Raw genomic sequence first — 15,555 nt, forward strand, 5'->3', positions numbered from 1 at the left:
CAGTAAAAACAAAAAAATATGCTCTGCATTTTCTTTTGCTGAGCTCTATCTGAAATCCCTTTGACAGAAGTTGGTACAGTAAGCACTCAAGCCCATGTTGCTGGGTGCAGACAGAGAACATCATGCACTTTGCAAAGTGAACAAGTAGAAGGACAGTACTTTGCACTTCCAAGACAAGACGCTAGTAGCAGAAAATAGGAGCGTCAGTGCCAAACACTGTTAAGACTGCAACAGGTTCCTGCTCAGTTTTGCTCCATATTCTCTTTATTTCACCCTAATAGACCTATGGGTGACGTAAAGATATAGGACTAGGGGGCTTGCCAAGGTAGCACAGACTATTATCTTCAACACGATAACACTACTCCCTCCTCGCTGCCCTGAGGTGTTCCAGCTATCTATGGTTGACTTCCAGCAGTGCCTAGAAGGCTGTTGGGACCACAGTCTTGGTTGACACTGCATCAGCTGGAGCTGACCCAGACCTGGGATAAAAAGAGACCCCTCCCAAACCTCCCTCTCCCTCGCTTTAGCTCTGCGCTGAGCAGAGCTAAGTTTGAAGAATTGCACACCTACCAAGTCTCAAAATTCATGCATGACACTTGTTCTTTCTACCATTTCCAATTATGCTGACTACTCATTCACTGTCAGTGGCCTCCTGGGCCAGACATCTGTGAGGCACAGCTGATGAGCCTGATGATTAGCTTAGAGACAGTTGTATGCCTCTTGGTGACACAGCAAATTCAAATTTGCTTACCACACAAATAAAGGCCACGGTGGGAAATGGGGTTTAGCTCTGAAGAGCTAAAACTTTCTGTTTCTGCAGCCACTGGGTGAAACAGAAGATGAAAACAGCATATCTGCTGCTGAAACTGCAGTAATGACCACCATCCCACAGAACCTGGCCTCTTCCCTCGTTGGCCTGGCTTCCCGGAAAGCCAGGGTAAGTAGGCAGTGGTGCCACAGCTATCTTGCTGCCTGTAACAACCATGCTGCTCCAGCCTACATTGGCTATGTCTAAGCTGGTGTCAGATCAACTGCATCTGCCATGTGGGCTCCTGGAACAGATGAGAAGCTGGGGAGAAGGTGTCTCTCCCTGGTTCCCAGCTGGTACCAAGAGACTCTTCCCTGCAGTGTGTCCTTCTTACCACAACACTTAACGCAGGAGGTGGCAATGCACCTCACAGGGTTTCACATACTGGACGGTTAAAGAGCTGGGAAGCCTGGAGCCGGCAGCTCTGCTGAAATACCATGAGAGGTTTTGGATCCAGTGTGCTTTTACAGACAATTGTTATTTAAGGCCAAATCTTGCGCACATTACTCTTGGAAGTTAAACAAGACTGTTGGTGTGTCTGCAAAGAAGGCACGTGTGTGTCTTGGTGATTTTAACAATCACACTCTGATCAGATGCTACAGGTTAAGGACTCGTTTAGCAGACAGTTTCACTTACTGAAATATCAGAATCATTCAAATAGGTACTTCACAATATTTCATGTTAAATGGAGGGCATTTAATCCAGAAGAAAATATTTATATGTCCCCCTAGGGAGGTACTTCAGTTCTAAGAGAAGTCATAGAAAACCCACAGGCATTTTTAGTAATTACAACCACAAAGTATGAGAGCAAGAAAAAATAACTGAACTGTGTCCCAAGTTCCTCAACCTGATACAGTTTCGTAGTGCACGTTACTAACCACAGTGCAAATCTCTACTTTCTGCTTTTTGTGTTATTTCCTCCCTAGAGCTGTACTCCTGTGCACTGCAGAGAATACCTACAGTGCAGAATATAAAAGTAGCATGGAACAGCTAAGATGTTAAATGGAGCAGATGAAATACTACTGCTGACTAGAGCTTCACATGTATCATGAGTAATGCTCAAGTAAACATACCGATGTGATGACTTCAAGATCCTTCAGGTATGTTCGTTCTGTGGTTGCTACTTCTTTAGCAATGAAGTAAGCTTTCTCAGTTGGGAATCTCTGCAAATTGCAAACACATTAGGTTTTCATCTGCTTTTATGGAGCTGCTTTCTGTAGGAAAAAACTGCAGACAACAATCACGAAGAGAGTTACAAACTAGTGACCCTTGCTTGTGGTTACTGTGACTCATGCCTGAATATTCCTAAGCCCTGAAGCCCTGAAAACAATCCTTCCTTGCAAACACAAAAGAACAAGCACTTTCTATGGGTTCTTGAGAGGCTTTTTTTCTGCCAAGGTGATTTCTACAGCTTTGGGGTGCTGATGTTCTTTTCAGCTTATTCCACACATCTGGAGCAGGATATATTCTGAAGTTCACAAAGAAATCCTTTGCAGGCTAGATAACCATTTGAATCAAATTTCACAAATGTCAAATTTGACAAAACGACAAAAATTGGTGTCTGATTATGATAAGTTTCATTGTCAGGGTAAGAATCCACAGTAAAAATACTCTCAAAAAAAATGAAATCTGTAAGATTTTCCCAGTGCAGCTGGACAACCTAACAGTGGGAGAGGGGAAGAATTTTAGGGTAAGCTACAGATTTCAAATTTCTGGAAAAAACCTCCAAATTCTCCTGTGTTATCCAAGAGACAAAAGTGGTTTTGACCTCTTAATTCTGAAGAACCAAAGGATCCCAGTTGATCTTGCTCTGTGCTGCTCAGGAAGCAAAAAGGAAGAGCAAAACATCCATAAATCTTTTGCTTCTACATTTCCTCCCTGAAGATCAGTGATGCAGAGGATGCACTAGAAAGGGATGTGAGGGGAGACTGCGTGGGCATTTCCTAGTCAGTATACAACCCCATAGGAACCATCATCAGCTGCTATAAGCTACAGCAGTCACTGGCTGCTGTAACTTGGACTGGCACAGCGAATCATCAGTCTATTAACTGAGTCTTGGCTTTTCTCCTTCTCAAATTTCTCTCACATATCTTGCTAACTATGCACAGTGGGAAAAGAGATCTTCCTTACACATGCTCCCACTTTCCAGCAAAGCCATCTGAGTTCCTACCTTCTTCCTCCTCAGATGCTCCCAGCTCAGGAGAAAAAGCAGGCGACAGAAGGACAAAAGAGCAACTCCCTCTCACCCTGCAGTACAGGAGGGACGAGCCAGCAGACACCCAGAACACCCTGCCTCAGACAGAATCACTTCTGTCTTTGAAAAGCAGTTTTGGATGTGATGCTCCCTTATGGCTTTGCTGCAATGATGGGGCTGAGCCAAACGCTCCCAGCTGAACGCTGCAGGCTGTGGCTCAAAGAGACTATTTCTACTCCCACAACCAAATTCTCCCAGTGGTGCCCTCAGCAGAGACAGACTGGAGAACCTGGGTTGGACACTCCTGCACAGGCTCAACGCTGTTCCTTTTCATTCTGTCACCTGGAAATTCTCCCTCCAATAATACGCTGGAGTTGACTGCTTCGTTACAACAAACTACCAAACTCCACTCCAAAACAAGCTAGATTTACAGGAGACCCGGTCAAAACAAGCTCTTACGGTTGCAACCAACAGGACTGGCCCAGATTTATCCCACATTAACCTTAGGGGCACAGAGCTACCTATCTTCTCTCTGCTGCTTAAAGAGGAGCTGGGGGCCCTAGCTCCTGCACCTCTGTTCAGGAGGATGAATCCACGGCACTGAGGCCTCAGCTACAGCAGTTCTGTGCTTCTGGCCTGACCCACTCCAAACTGTGAGTTTGGCCTCAGGAGCACAGGGATGCTCTTGGACACACCGTGACTGAGGACAGCAGATACCAGGTGACCCAACTCAAGTTATCTGCGTGGATCTATGATGAGGAAGCTGCAGGGGCTCTAGGTATTAGTCACTTTGACAAAGAGCAGTAGTCGCAACACAACACGGAGAAGAGAGCCAAGGCCAACTGCCTCTGCCTTACCTTTCTTTTGACCTCTTCCTCATCGTCAGTCCTGATGCATGATGGGTCATTCAGCAAAGGGCTGATCAAGGGAGATGACTGCTTGGCATCAGGGCTCAAGTTTGGAGATAAAGACATATTTGCCACCGATGGTCCCCCTTGGGAATTGATGGAAAGCTCTGAAAGGTGAGGGCTGCCAGTCAGAGAACCTGCTAAAAAAAAAAAAAGGTAAAAGAGAAATCAGTTAGGACAGGCTCTCTCTAGAAAGTACCAAAAAGAGTTACAACCTCAAGATGTAGCGTGTGAAATTACAGTGCAAGACACAGCCATCAGGGTCCTCAAACTAGTCCAAATGGACTTGAAGCCAGAGGAACTGCATCCACTTGCATTAACCAAGGGACTGAAGCGTTCTTTTAGCTGATGAAACTGGCCGAAATTAGTGTCACTGTATGGAAGGGATCAAGGCATATGTGACTGACCTGCAATATTTACTGCTAAACATCATATTAATACCAAATTTCTCACCATTATAATCCACTCTATGAAAGAGAATAAATACAACAATAAGGGAGTCACCCTAGGAGTGCCATTCTTTCTAGCAAAGTAGAACTTCAAAGACTCAAATCAGTACTTCCTAGGGAGCTACAGGACACAAGTTAGAACAAATTTATCTAGTGGAAGGCTAGAGAAAAAGAAAGAATGACTTTCTGCGGCAGTGTTGCTGCTAAAACCAGTCAGATCTAACATGAAGGGAGAAAACTACTACTTCCCCAATTTCTACACACAACACAAGTATGTATATTATACCTTGTAGGTCTTTCCATGCTCCTCTGATTGTTTGGGATGGAAATGCTAGCATTACATTTACATAAGAAAAGCAATACTTTTAATGCACAAAGCATGACAACTTTAGATTATCACAGATATAAAGTCCCATTTAATTTTGGATTAAAAATATTAAAGAATTAGACAATTAATTACACTTCCATGGATTCATATACACTACATTAAATACTACTGAAATTAGCATTTGTCTTCTGGGAGGCAGCCAAACTACTGACTGTACAAAGGAAAGAGTTTGCCAAAAATGCCCAGTATTCACCCAGTTATCCCCTCCTCCAAACCTCTGAAAATCTAAACCTGTTTTAGAAGATGAATCTGTCATGTGGAAGAACATTTAGTCTGGACCGTTTTGGCATCATACATTAAAATCCAACCAAAAAAATGTGACAAGCTCTTGATTACCACAGCTAATAGGCTGTCTAGGGTTAAATGTAAAACACATACATCGCCGTATATAATTAAGGTCAAATACATTTTACTATCATGTGTTTATGTCCTCTCTAGATTACGATAGGTAAGTGTTCCTGTTGCTACACAACAGCTGAGATACTCCAGTAAACAGGCACCAATAAATATAATTAGGCCAGTAGTAAAACCTATTTATTTTCTGGAAGAACTCAAGATTTATTGCTAGAACATGAATGTTTTCCAATTCCAAACCAGTTCATGTTTCTATGTCATTCCTTTGAAAAGAGAAGAAAAAAAACAATAGTTATCAGTTTATGTAATCATGACAGTTATGTAGCCTATTATAAATCAAAGTCAAAGCAGTATTTGTCTGAAATAAAGGTCTGTGTTATTACAGCTAGCAAGAAAGGATTTACCAACAGTTTCACACTAAATCAATGTTCAGTGAAATTTGAGAAAATGCCACAGCTTGTTACACAAATGTCAATTTTATTGACACTAGCACACAACTGTATACAGTGTTTTCAAAAGAAATGGAATTCATCATTGAGAAATAGTGAAACATTAATAGCAAGGTTGTAAGGTTAAAAGTACTTAACTCTACATTACAAAAGACATAAGAAAAGTGGTATCACCTCAAATGTGGAAATAAAGAAATTCTGGCACTATGCCTGTCATATGACAGCAAATAAATGATTTGCACCTCTGTGAGAAGTTCACAGGCATTATAGTCTAGAAGTTAAATAGCACCTATCTGTGATAGATAGATATAGATATATTGACATATCTACCTACCTATTTATAATCCTAGATCTCACTTCTGATGTACTGGAATTTTTGTCAGTACAACTCAAGTATTTCAAACTATAAAATATCAAATGGACAATGACTTAAAAAGACTTCCTAACCTACAGTTGGAAGACACGACTTGGGAAAAGTATTATGGAACGTATCACAAAAAAAGGTGCCTGGAGGCTCACAGCATTGAGTATACACCCCATTGATTAAAGACTTGCACACCAATACATCACTGACATTCTCAACGTTATTTTGCAACAAGTTGAACTACTACATCCTCCTTTTTGGTATCAATGCGGACATGAGCAGTGACCAAATCCAACCACCACCACCCAAAAGCAAGAGCTCAGTTAGACCCCATCCTCCAATACGCTGAACAAGTGAAAATTAAAGCTAGGTATAGGAAAGTGGCTACATTACAAAAGGGCCTCAAAATGCTGTTACGTTAGCACATTCTGGGGCCCAATCACAACCAACGCAGCCATAAAGATCAACACATTGGATGTTATTCTGGTAAAGGTGGGAAACAAACTCGTTCTGCTGTGAGAAAGTCAGTAAGTCATGAAGAAATGAAAACAGAATGTCTTCTCTCCCCCATCACCAATCAGTCGGGACATCTGTCATGCTGATGGGTCACAGCAATGCTGTAAAGTGACTTTCTCTTTTTCATGAAGGTGAGGAACAAATAACCTGCATTAACCAAACGGTCTTTTCTCAGTGTTTCATCTGACCTCCTGCCACAGAAGAGTATATTCATACAGGCTCTAGTCATCAACTACATACTGCAGAATATAAACAGAAGCAGAAGGGAGAAGACCAATCTTATTTACAAGGTACTGAAATTCCTCACATTTTACCCTAAAGGATTCATTGATTGACAGGCAATTATTAGCATGTCAGTTGCCAGATATCAAGTGGCACTGCACAGCACATCGGAGGCCTAAAAGGTTTGTGGCTGGTAACATGGAATTGGCTTTGCTTGTACTTCAAGTGATTTTTATTTAGATTCAGACTTGGACCATCTTTCAAATATAATGGAGCCAACTATATACACACAAACCAAGAGACAAGTACAAAAGGGTGTTTATCTAAGGACTGCTTGACCACATACTAAAATTATATCCTTGGTGGAGTGGGCAGGAATTAAGCATGTGCTTCAATTCTTTTCTGAGCTTGGTGTTTAAGAAGAGAAACAAACACTGGTTGATGACAGCAAATAATGAGAATGCACTTTACCATGGTATGCTAGATTAGCCCATCAATACCAAAATACCTGGTATTTTGGTAACTCAGTGGTAAACTCAGTGGTTCTTAGTTCCACTGAGCTAGTTTACTCTCCAGACATTAAGGAAAGGTGCTGCAGTAAGGAAGGTGACAGAAAAAGTAAACCTTGATTGAAAGCTAACTTGAAAAAAAAAAAATCTATGAAACAACAATGGCATTTTTTACACGGCCACAGGACATGAAACCATGGGATATCATCCTAGCTTTACATGTGTCTCAAATCACTCCCCATCAACATACATGTTCCATGTGCTAAGTAAAATGAAGCCAGTGGTTAAAAACAAATAATTAATAGCTATACTCTGTCAAAACACACATCACAGTTGCTTGTTGCAATTTGGTGGTGGGAACGCACGGGAGTGATGCAAAGCTGCAGGTGCCCAGCCAGAGAGGAGCAAGCTGGGCTCTGCGCTTGGCTGGCCGGCCGTGATCCATCCCACCAGCGGTACCTGCTTTACTCTAGGCTCCCGTCACACACAGATGTTAACCCACAGGGACTGGTGCTGAGGTTGGCACCTATGGAGACTTGGGCTGGCTGAGCTACACTGCTTTAAAACATGCCCACTACCAGGGATAAAACAGTTCAAATCAGTACTTTTCAGTTGATGATGAAAGTCCCTCCCAGAGGTCAATTCAAATCATAGGGGAGTTGAACTGCCTGCTGCCTCTTTCTTTGTTGACTACATAGACAGCATAAGATGACCTGAAAATCCCTAGTGAGAGGCTTTAACATAACATGTGAGGGCTCCCCTCTTTGTGAGGAAGATAAATGGGACTCAACGTACCCTGAAGATACTCCTCCTCTACTCCTTTTCTCCTGAAACTGCTAAGTAATAAACTCACGCCATTTAGTGTTCTGCATCTGCTTCAAAAGAAACAGTTCCCATTTCCTATACACTGTGTTTTAACAGCAAGGAAGAGTAGAGCAGTGTTAAGATGCTCCTGGGTACGTTCCTCCTCTGTGGAGTACCAAGAAGTGAAAACGATTCAATTATGGAAACTGAGAGGAAACATCAACCATTACTGAAGGTGACTGAAATTCTGCTGGAAAACTTCACGTACAGCTACAGTGCTCACTCTAACACAGCTGTTAAGGGTTATATTGTTCTCAAGGTTTATATGTTCATTATTAGATATGAAAATGTGTTAAGAGCCAGAAAAGTGCCTTTCTCAATACCTAGAACATTGCAGGGCTTATTCTCTCTTAGGCCTGCTCCACAGACTGCTCTGTAGTCAGGGGAAGCTTTTACTCTGCTTTAAGGGCAGATGAGGGTTTTCTAAACTCCAGTCTGGTAGACGAACCCTAAGCTGTTGCCCCTTTGTCCTCTGCATTACTTAGCATACCACTTATGAAGGCTCTTTAATAAGAAAGTATCTGACAGAGCTGTCACTGCTGTGGCCACACAGTTAGGTCTAGCTTAATCTTCCATAGTCACAGTAGTTGCATACCTCTAACTTCTACCTAGAAGTTTTGGTCAGAGAAAGACACATAGCACAAAATGACATGGGGGACAGATAGCACCAGATGAAGTGGCAGGAGTTTTCATATGCACTTCACTGATGACTGAAGTACCTTAGATTGGAGAAGAGTTTAATAAGGGTGTCCATCCCTTCTCTCCCCAGCTGTGAACCAGGCACAGTCACGCTGCTGAGCTACAACAGATACGGAATGGAGATTCTGCTCTGCCCTCCCTCAATGCAAGAACAAACCCCCACCGACTTCCATGAAAGCTCAAGGGGGACCAGCTCATCAGGCTGCACTCCTCTTCCTCATTAAACAAAACAAGCTGGAGTGCTGGATACAGTTTGTTAGAATTAAAGATCTTGAAAAATAGTTATACATCAACCATAAATTTATGTACAAACATCCCTGAACACACTACCAAAGAATCTGAGGAGGAACAGGAATAAAAAACAACTCAGGAAGAGATCCGATGTCACACACAACCAATAACCCTGCCTGGCTTGAAGAGGAACATGACAGGGAGAAAGGTTCGCTTTGACGTCACAGCTTCAAAATGCGTGCCCATGGCAGGAGTGGCAGGGATTTGGGAGAATGGTGCACCTTCTCAATGAACCAGTTTCCTCATATTTAGAAAAAAGCATCAGCCAGCAAATGGACAGAACAATCAAACCAGTGACAGTTTTACAGCAAAATACCAGTTAGAATGAGTAAAAGCCTTCAGTACAGGTAAAATTAAAAATAATAATAAAAAAAATTAATTCCATGCATACACAGTTAAATGGTTTGACATGCTTATAGTCTCATCAAGCTTGCTGTTGGTTTAGTAGCCAGCAACCTATCCAGTTGGTAAAGGTCCATGCTTTATTGGTATACTGCAGTATTAGACAGCGCTGAGTGTGAAATCAGACAGTAACTGCTGTTGGCCTACATCAGGGTATACTCACATCTTAAGAACAAAGAGTGAACATTACAGCCTGGGAAGAATACAAGGTCACTGGGCATCAGTCCTTTGTCTAGCCTTGATCTTTCCAGACAGAAATAGAGCAAGATATAGAAGGATTCCCTGCTGTACCCAGGGTTAGGGTGGGTTTGCTTTTGTTTGTTTGTCTTTAAACCAACATGAGACAGTGCTACAATGGAATTGAAAACGTTCAGCCCTCATGTAAGCTTATGCCACAGATACTGTCCATTTCAACAAGACATCTCCCCGAGACTGCAGTGATCCTGCTTACGAGCTACGGCAGACGGACGTGATCATTATTGGGTGCAGCCTTCATTAGGAAATGAAGGGCAATCTGATTGTGCTCAATGGAGCCCAAATGCCCTGGAAAACAGACCTTCCCCCCCCCCCCCCCCCCCTCCACGTTTCTGCTCCTCAACATGGTGTGGTTTCTCAACTTGAGACTCACAACCTGGTGGGGGTTTTCTCCAATTCTGAGGTGAGGAGTGCTCTATGAGACAGGATCACTGTAATAAGAGGAATTAGGTACTCCCAATACAAATAGGTATTTCTGCAGTAAAAGGACATTAAGACAGTGCTCCAAACAATGCAAGGAACAGAAGATACACCATGCTTTGAGGATAGACAGAACATTGAAAAGGCTTTTTCTCCCAGAGAGGTACATGCTGACAAAACAGTGCATACAATGAAACAAAAAATGTTTCTCTTTAAACGGTATTAAACAAATGACAAAAATGAGAATGAAGTCCCCAGCATTTTCAATTTTTAAAATTAATTTTGACTGTTGAGATTTATTTAAAAAAATCTATGCATGTGCACACACAGAAATCAGGAAAGGGCTGGATAGGTGAAACACTGCCAAGCTTATGAACTTTTGTTAGTGGGTCCAGGTGAGTTTTTTAGCAGGAAAGGGGAAAAGTAAGGATTCAGCTAATCAAAGATTTTTAAGTGCCATGGAAAAGCAACAGGCATGGGCTCTAACATTCACTGAACTAAACAGAGAGACGTACCTCTGATCTTGCTGTAAACCATCAAAAGCAAAAACCTGTTTTCTTCTCAAAACAGGATTTGCAGCATTTTAAAGAAAGCATCTAATCTAATTTTAACAAGCTTGAAAGCTCTTGAATCAGAAAGCATTCATTTTCCTTCAATCTTCCATGTTCAATCAGTGACAGCTGTATCATTACTAGCTTTAGAGTTAATTTTTATCAGTAGGAACTGTGGATTTTTATGGTTCTCAGGGGCCAAAACTTTACAAAAAAATCATCAATAAAAATTACACCTTAAAACTCCGATCATTCTAGAGCAAACTAAGTATTTACCATCACATCATGCAAATTTATGATCCTAAGGTCTTTACCCCCTTTACTGTAATAACACCACCATTGTTTACACTCATACTTGTGAAAAACATGCCTGTGAATACACAGCTCAGCCAGGCACACAGGCTTTCCAGATCTCATAACATTTAAAAGAAAGTGCTCACTGCTTTTAATAACAAACATAGAACAAACTTATTCTACACGCTCTTTATAGACCACAGAATTAGAACAGAAGACAAAATACTCTAAAGAACTGCTACACGTCACCCAAACTAGGCTTTTTATTCATATGATGCCTTTGATTTTTAAGTAGAAGTTCTGTATTTTAAAGTACCAATGGCACCACACAGCCTAACTGCAGGGAGGAACGCAGAAGATACCTTTGTTCAGGATCCACATGTTGCACAAGAATTATTTCCCTTATAAATAAGTAAATAAGGTATGTGCCCTTGTCTAGGTATATTTCAGCAACTATAGAAATTACTGAAAAAGAAGAGGAAACATTTTGTTAATTTTTATTTCCTATGATTTAAATTTCCTTCCTTTCCAGAACCTGATAGCAAGGGCAAAAATTTTTCCTAATGTAACTTGACTGAAACCAGAGTCTGCTGCTACCCACATTTGAGAGGAGTTACACATCAGCCTAATCTTTGGGACCTCCTGATGTGCATCAGCCACTTACAATCAGAAGCCCCCCAAAACCATCATCATCAAGTAGGAGACACCAACAAGCAGCTGGGTTTCTGACAAAAGGACTGTTCTCCTACCGCTTGTGTCTGACAGCAGCTAACAAAAGAAAGGTGTATATACTAAAAATTGTTCCAGAAGATTCCACTTCCCTCATATATTTTGGGTCTCTTATTTGGTTTGGAGAAGAGAATTGATCCCCTAAGTAAAAAGGAAAGAGATGCGCTAAAATGTACAGAAGCTGCCTCAAGAAACTACACTGTTCAGAGAGAGAAACGTTATTGGAAGACTAAAAGGGACTTTGGCTTCCTTCAATTTATACATGCCGGAACACAGAACCTCTTTCCTTCACATCTTCAGACTCGCTGTCCTTTCCAGCCAGTAACAACCATGCTGCTGAATGAGGTGGATCTCCAGTGGTCCACATCCTTGTGCACCAAGGCAAGTGACACCCAAATCCTTCACGCACGTGTGGAAGTTGGGAAAAACTTGGATTGTTAATTTGGCTTTCACCATTAGAAGTTAAATTGCAGCAATTAAAATTTCATTCTAAAGTCACCTCTGACAGCAGTCTAATGCCTCATTACGACAAACGAGACTAGTTAAACAAACACGGTATTTGACACAATTTATAGGTCAGACAACCTTTCTTCTGTTGAAGAACTGTTCCAGAAATAGCCACAATTCATGCTAATTGCATAAAAATCATACTGATGAGATGTTAATCACTGGTTTTCAATATTCAAAATCAGGTCCGCTTCATCAGTTCAACTGATCAACACAACTCTTGCTCTCCGAGTACCCTAAGAAACTACTGGGGCTTTATACTCTCAGGAAAAGAGTGGAAAGCATGCTATGCCAAAGGGAACTGTAAATAAATAAGGCTAGACATTTTTAGTGTGCATAAGACATTTCCTAGTCTTCTTTCCTTTTTCTTCCCAACCCTGAAGCCCCCCCCAAGAAATTTCTAGTTGACTATGGAGGCTCTGCGTGTGTGTATTTATCGTGGGACAGAAGACAGACTTTAAAACACCTCTGCTTCTTAGTGAAGAAAAGGAGGAGCTATAAACAGGTTTTAGATCTGTCTACCCCATTTTCCATTTGACTTTCTCCAGTCACCACCACGTAATTGCATGTACAGATAGAGACACCAGAGAGGAACTTCCGGCATGAATGCTACTGCTTCAGAATGAATACTGCTGCTTCAACTAATAAAAGCTGCTCCACAAACATCTGTGCAAACAGAAACCAGCCCTACAAATATTCCAGGGGGAAAAACCAGGTCCTGAAGCAGTCTGGTCTAATAACACAAGCCCCATTTAGTGAACTAATTCACAAATCATTGTTTTTTCATGCTTTGCTGGGTTCTAATGATTATGTTCAGCATTGCCAATGCTGCTCTGTCAAGAAAAGTCTGTTTAATTTATATACCCTTTAACCTTGACGCAAACTGGTACACTGATACAATTTTTCAAATTATTAACGTGCAACTTTTTCACTATGCTCATCTGTAACTGATCTCAGCTCCACATAGCTCACATAACGTACATACAAATACAGCAAACCTAAAAACTTTCAGTTACACATTGACATTTTTCAGCTACAGAAATTTCTCTTCCAGTTTTTCTTTGATATAATTTGTATTTAGCGTACACTACAATGGTTACTGGGATGGTACACGTTAGGCAGGCCTACGAGCTATGGGTAATTTGAGACAATGGCAGCACTAGGCGCAAATCATCTTCAGAGAACATCCCTCTTGGTCATGTGCAAGGAATATGTTTGCTAGGGGATATGGACTTAAACTGAAAACAGTGCAGTCCAGGCCATTCAGATATCAATTATTCAAAACTCCATACCTGCAATATGCTACATAGGTCCTGGCTCCTGCATCAACTTGCCACTATCCATGTTTCCTTTATCTAGCCAAATTTAGTCCCAAATTTTATATCGCAGAAAACTGAGGAAAACTGGATTCTAGAAAAGGCTGATATGGAAAAAAAAAAACCCCACCCTCCAGAAGATCCCAACAGGACATAGTATGTTTGAGCTGCTGGTGAGCTGGAGAAAACTTAAAATTGTCTGATTGGATTTTTTTCATTCACTGTAGCAGATGATTGGACATGGTCAAGTACTTGGAATAGCAAAGAAAGAATCAGAGTGCCTTTTATCCATAGACCAAGCTGCTGACCACATCTGCGCATTATTTTGGGACAAATCCCTAAACTGCTTTTGCAACTAGACTCCATATTCATCCAACTACATGGACAAAGTTGGTTCAGCACAGAGATAGCCGTCTGGACAGCCCAACAAGGGGCTTCCTCCACGTCCTCTGGAAGGACAGAAGATGGGTGGCTCAGGACTACTCATTTGGAGTAGACGTAGCTACTCGATCTTGCTGGGATTCAGCTCCCTCATTCGTAGCAACTGCCTAAGGATACGTGGGCACTTCAGGAGTATGGGATTTAAAAGTTAATTCTGGTGAATAAAAACAATGTAGAATGGTGAATCTGCAGTACCATCAGCCACACTCCAAAATCTGCTGGAATTGGTGGGAGAATCAAATCTTTTACTTGGTCTATAGCTACCTCTGTTAGACTTGAGACACAGATATGCTTGGACAACTGCTGTTGACCGGGGTATGCAGATTAATCAATGCTTGCAATGACTAACTTGAACTGACAGGCTCCTCTCCCACTGTGTGCTTTGTGAACTAGAACAACAAGAATTCCCCCATCTCATCTCATCTGCAGTCTTGCCCAAAGGTTTCTGTTCTTTCCTCCAAGGCCCTTCTGTATTTGTCCCACAGAAACAAACTCCCAGATGAATTCTGAGGGACCTGATCCTATGTGAAAGCGTCAATTTAAAACTGCTCTCTCACTTGCCATTGTTAGCAAACGCCCAGATAGATATGAACCACATGTCTGGTGGAGGAATTTGGCCCACAGAGTGTTTTTAATTAAATGCTTGTCTACTGATATTAAACTGAACTTCAGTGGCATATGAATGCTGCAAGAATGATTCATCCTAAATGAAATTATTTCCTATGTAATTTACAAACTTTATTTCTTCAACCTGGAAGAATTCCACGTGTTAAAATTACAACCACTTAAACATTTAAAGTTGAAAAAATGCCAGATGATAGAAAATAGTCAGAGAGAAATCCTCATATTTCATTTTTGAGAATAATATTCAAAAGGAGAAAAAAAAAAAAAGCTGTTGAGATACTTTTTAGCAACTAAGCTAACTCCAGCTACCAGGACGTCTGTTCTTGTAAAATTATAAATCCATTATCTTTGTAGGCATATGAGAGAAGAAATCAGGCCTGAAAACAGTATTTGAAAGGATATAAAATAGTAAACACCATTACAAAATTTTATATTTACTTAAATTCAAACAATATGAAATCTATCCACTTTTCTTAAGTAGAAGAAACGACTGCAAATCCTTTTGTTGAAAGTCCATTACTTGAACACTAATTTTACTGGCTAACAAAGCAATTAATTCATCTGTTCAGATTGCTATTACTTTACCGTATAATATAACTGCTGGTACTTTTGCTGCACAGGCAGCAAAAAAATCAAAAGGAGACTCATGCACCCACTCCCCATGCTCACGCTATCTGCTAACGCAGGCTTCAACTATCTATATTTCATCTTAAATATTGAGAAGTTCAAGGCAATTATTTTACAGCTATTCTAAATCCAAAACACAAACCACCTTCTTTTAGAATAATATACAAGCAAGCTTTTCCCTAATTATCAATCTCGCTGTTTCTAGATTCATGCTTTAAACTACAGGAACAAATGAGAGCATTCCCTGTCACCTAAATATCACTGTCTAAAGAGATGCTTTAAATCATTCCTGTTCAAAAATGAGATCTAATCTTTAAGAAAACCAACACACTAAAGGGAATGAGCACGTTAAAACTTATATATACACAAAGATA

At 41.0% G+C, this 15,555-nt stretch overlaps 1 protein-coding gene across 5 annotated transcripts in view; it reads right to left on the bottom strand.

Moving 5' to 3' along the window:
* FARP1 (FERM, ARH/RhoGEF and pleckstrin domain protein 1) overlaps nucleotides 1-15,555 on the bottom strand; it is a 171,640-nt gene that overhangs the window by 29,751 nt on the left and 126,334 nt on the right. For 3 of the 5 annotated variants that reach the window (XM_075526580.1, XM_075526600.1, XM_075526618.1), the window contains exons 13-14: nucleotides 3,860-4,050; nucleotides 1,882-1,971 (exon numbers count right to left, since the gene is read on the bottom strand). In XM_075526580.1, the coding sequence (XP_075382695.1) occupies nucleotides 1,882-1,971; nucleotides 3,860-4,050 (281 nt within the window). The remainder of the gene's footprint in view (nucleotides 1-1,881; nucleotides 1,972-3,859; nucleotides 4,051-15,555) is intronic. The other 2 variants (XM_075526609.1, XM_075526590.1) reach the window with 1 other exon arrangement.

The sequence above is a fragment of the Mycteria americana genome, chromosome 1, assembly GCF_035582795.1.
Source record: "Mycteria americana isolate JAX WOST 10 ecotype Jacksonville Zoo and Gardens chromosome 1, USCA_MyAme_1.0, whole genome shotgun sequence".
Lineage (NCBI taxonomy): Eukaryota > Metazoa > Chordata > Aves > Ciconiiformes > Ciconiidae > Mycteria > Mycteria americana.